The sequence below is a fragment of the Austrofundulus limnaeus genome, unplaced genomic scaffold (genome assembly GCF_001266775.1).
Source record: "Austrofundulus limnaeus strain Quisiro unplaced genomic scaffold, Austrofundulus_limnaeus-1.0 Scaffold83, whole genome shotgun sequence".
NCBI classification, from domain to species: Eukaryota; Metazoa; Chordata; class Actinopteri; order Cyprinodontiformes; family Rivulidae; genus Austrofundulus; species Austrofundulus limnaeus.
Window position 1 is genome coordinate 942,144 of NW_013952485.1, and position 3,096 is coordinate 945,239.

Consider the following 3,096-nt stretch of genomic DNA (forward strand, 5'->3'; position numbering starts at 1 on the left):
GTACAACACAAACAGAGCTTTGTCACTGAACAACTCCCTGACTTTAAACAGTACTCCTTTAGATTTAGATATTTTTGTTCTTAAATAATGAATGTGAGGTCTCCATGTCAGCTTGTCATCAATGATGACATCCAGAAATTTCACCTCACTGACTCTACAGATCTCAATACATCTACTTTAAATGAGAAATCAACAGTTGTCTTCCTGTTACTAAATATCATATAATTTGTTTTAACCAAATTTAATGACAATTTGTTTTGTTGAAACCAATTTAGTATTTTCTCAAATTCTTTCTGTACCATCTCAAACATTTTTTCTATATATTTACCTAAAGAAAAAAATGTTGTATCATCAGCAAATGAAACACATTTGAAAAGTCCTGACACAGTCATTCACATTTAAAATAAATAACCTGGTTCCCAGTACAGAGCCCTGAGGGACTCCACGTGTGATGTTACCTAATTTAGATCTTACACCATTTATTTGTACAAACTGTTTCTTATCTTTCAAATAACTAGATACCCATTGTAGTGCCGACCCTCAAATACCATATTTACTTAATTTTTCAAGAATACTGTGATCAGTTGTGTCAAATGCTTTCTTTAAATCTACATAAATACTCAATAGTGTTTTTGATCAACAGCAGTGGTAACAAGGATAYTGGTCTGTAATTTTTGAACATATGTTTCTCACCATTTTTAAAAAAGAGGAATTACCTTGGCAGTTTTCATATTGTCAGGCGACACCATAATTTTACCCGCATTTGGCCAGTGGCGGGTGCTAATTTCCACCCCTGGCTGTGGGAGATGAAGACTGGAAAGTTGAGCACCACACTGTGGGAACCAACCATTACAGGACTACTCAGCAGAATGTTGTGGTACTAGTTTCTCGAAAAACAACTTTTTCTGTATCAAATTRTGTAGCATTTTTGGATTCTCAGTTTAAAGTACAGAACTGAACTGTGTTTTCCACTGTAATGTTTATTAAAGCAGTATAATCCAACAGTGAAACAATGTCAATTATAAGTTTTAACAAGCTTCTAGATGGACTCATGTTCTGTCACATTATTAGAACATACATTTGGCTTCACTCTGTCTTATATATTTTTTTTACTATTTAAATGCCCAGTTTTGTGTTTTCTGCTTTAAAAATCTGCAGACCAAACACATATCACATCTTCCTTAACTCAATTATTACTTCAACATGTTGCACGTGGCCTCAGGTAATAAAAATGCTCAAATGTGTGCAACATATTTGAGTATTTTGTGCATTTCACTGTGAAATGTTGCAGCTTTTCTGGTGTCCATCCGTCCAGAAAGCAAGAATCTAACTGTGAACATAGACTTGAACACAAACTGCATGCAGGAAAAATACAGGACAAATAAATAAAGTAAACCATGTTAAAGAGGAAAAAAACGATGACAAACAGATGAACACATTCTGACCAAGAGGAAATTTTGAGGAACGAACATTTTGTAATGTTCACATCACCACAAAGACTGGAGTAAGGACAGGAACAGATTTTAATGTGAACATTTTCCCCACAGCTACTGGTTACAGATTTATGAGTCAGCTTTACAGCAGCACAATGACAAACCATTTTAAAAGCACAAAGGAACCAGCAGCCAGTTTGGTTTGGGGGAAAAAATACAAGTGGAACAANAAATAAAATTTTGGCCAACATAAGTTACAATGGAACAAAACTATAAAACAATTCTATGTATTATATATTTAACAACATTTATGGTTGCAGAGGTCTTTTTTTAAAGTTTAAAAGTAAACTTTTTAATGAACATTAAAAGAGTAAAACAAAAAAGATAACATATATTGTGTTGCCAGGCGTCAAAAGAGAACCAAGCCTGCCAAGTTTCTTAACACTGAGCTATTGCAAATTAATACACAATTACTGAATAAAAYGTAGCTTCATAAAAGTTATTGTATTAAGCTTATGTTTAGGCTGTCTCTAGTTCAGATGGAGGCAGCTGTTTGCTGGGTTGTATGCACTGCTAAAGATTTTTGTTACTGAACCATAATTAAAATAATAGTTAGAGCAGATTTAAGCCCAAACAAGCAGAAACAAAGCCTGAAAGACTGCAGCCATCATTACCAGTTTTTCTTTTCAASWGATTTTTTACAGAGGAATAAGCACAGACACTTGAAATAAACAAACAGTGGCTGGAAACCGGTGTACACATAATGCTTTCTTCTGTGTTGGTTTCACACAATGTTGCACAGTAATAGGACAATTACAGGAACGTTGTCAGCTGTTGACAAGTAATGAATTTGGCATAAGAGCAACTTGAGCTTCTTGAAATTCAGTCAGTGACTGTGCTTTGGGATAAACTGTCAGGTTCAATCAGATTGTCCAACATCATGCGAACAAATCCCTGCAGCCAGGCTTTAAAGTCCTTTTAGAAAGGCTTCCTGGATTAATGGAGGTCATTATTAGAACAGATGGTTCAGGAATGTTCAGGATTTCCAGGCTTGGGTTTAGACATTAAGGATGAATGAGGAGGGAGAATAACTTTAGTTGAGAGCATCAGTGGAGATTTGGACCACCTCGTTGCTGTTGGCTCTGCGATTCAGAGGGATTGCCGTCATCTTTGAGGCAACTGAAGAGTGGCCATTCTCYGACAACCAGTCAGCACAGTGGAACAGAACCAGGAAACACCTGTAGAACTGAGAGGGAAAGGGATCATGAGAGCATCACACCACTAGGGTGATGGTTTTTAAATATTATTGTCATGTAAGGTGATGTGCCAAATTTCTGGCTGCTATGAAAACTCAGACATAAACATTCTAGGCTCTTTCAGAAGTCACCCCATAATGTTACTGATGTGGAGGGCAGAGATATCCCATCTGTTGCACCTCTTAAACTCTGTGTGAAGTAGTGACAGAAATGTTACCCCTGAAAAGGTGGGCCGGCACAGTGCTGACTGACACTTTTGGGGACCACCCAGCTGCAGGTTTCTTGAGTTAAAACACCATAGCTGGACTCCTTTTCAGATTTAAACTTTCGGTGGGTTGTTTTTTTTTGTGTGTGTGTGTGTGTGTGTGTGTGTGTGTGTGTGTGTGTGTGTGTGTGTGTGTGTGTGT

General features: G+C 36.9%; 2 protein-coding genes across 3 annotated transcripts in view; one reads left to right on the plus strand and one right to left on the minus strand.

Annotated features, from left to right (window-relative positions):
* Nucleotides 1-3,096, plus strand: part of st6gal2a (ST6 beta-galactosamide alpha-2,6-sialyltranferase 2a) — a gene marked incomplete at its 5' end in the record, with an annotated part of 40,351 nt that overhangs the window by 28,573 nt on the left and 8,682 nt on the right.
* The window catches only part of tmtops2b (teleost multiple tissue opsin 2b), a 62,305-nt gene that overhangs the window by 24,908 nt on the left and 34,301 nt on the right, over nt 1-3,096 (minus strand). The window contains exon 4 of one of the 2 annotated variants that reach the window (XM_014011651.1): nt 425-2,679. The exons of the other annotated variant lie outside the window; for it this stretch is intronic. Within the exon in view, the coding sequence (XP_013867105.1) occupies nt 2,527-2,679 (153 nt within the window). The 3' untranslated portion in view covers nt 425-2,526. Of the gene's footprint in view, nt 1-424; nt 2,680-3,096 lie in introns of those variants that run through there. 2 annotated transcript variants of the gene reach the window in all.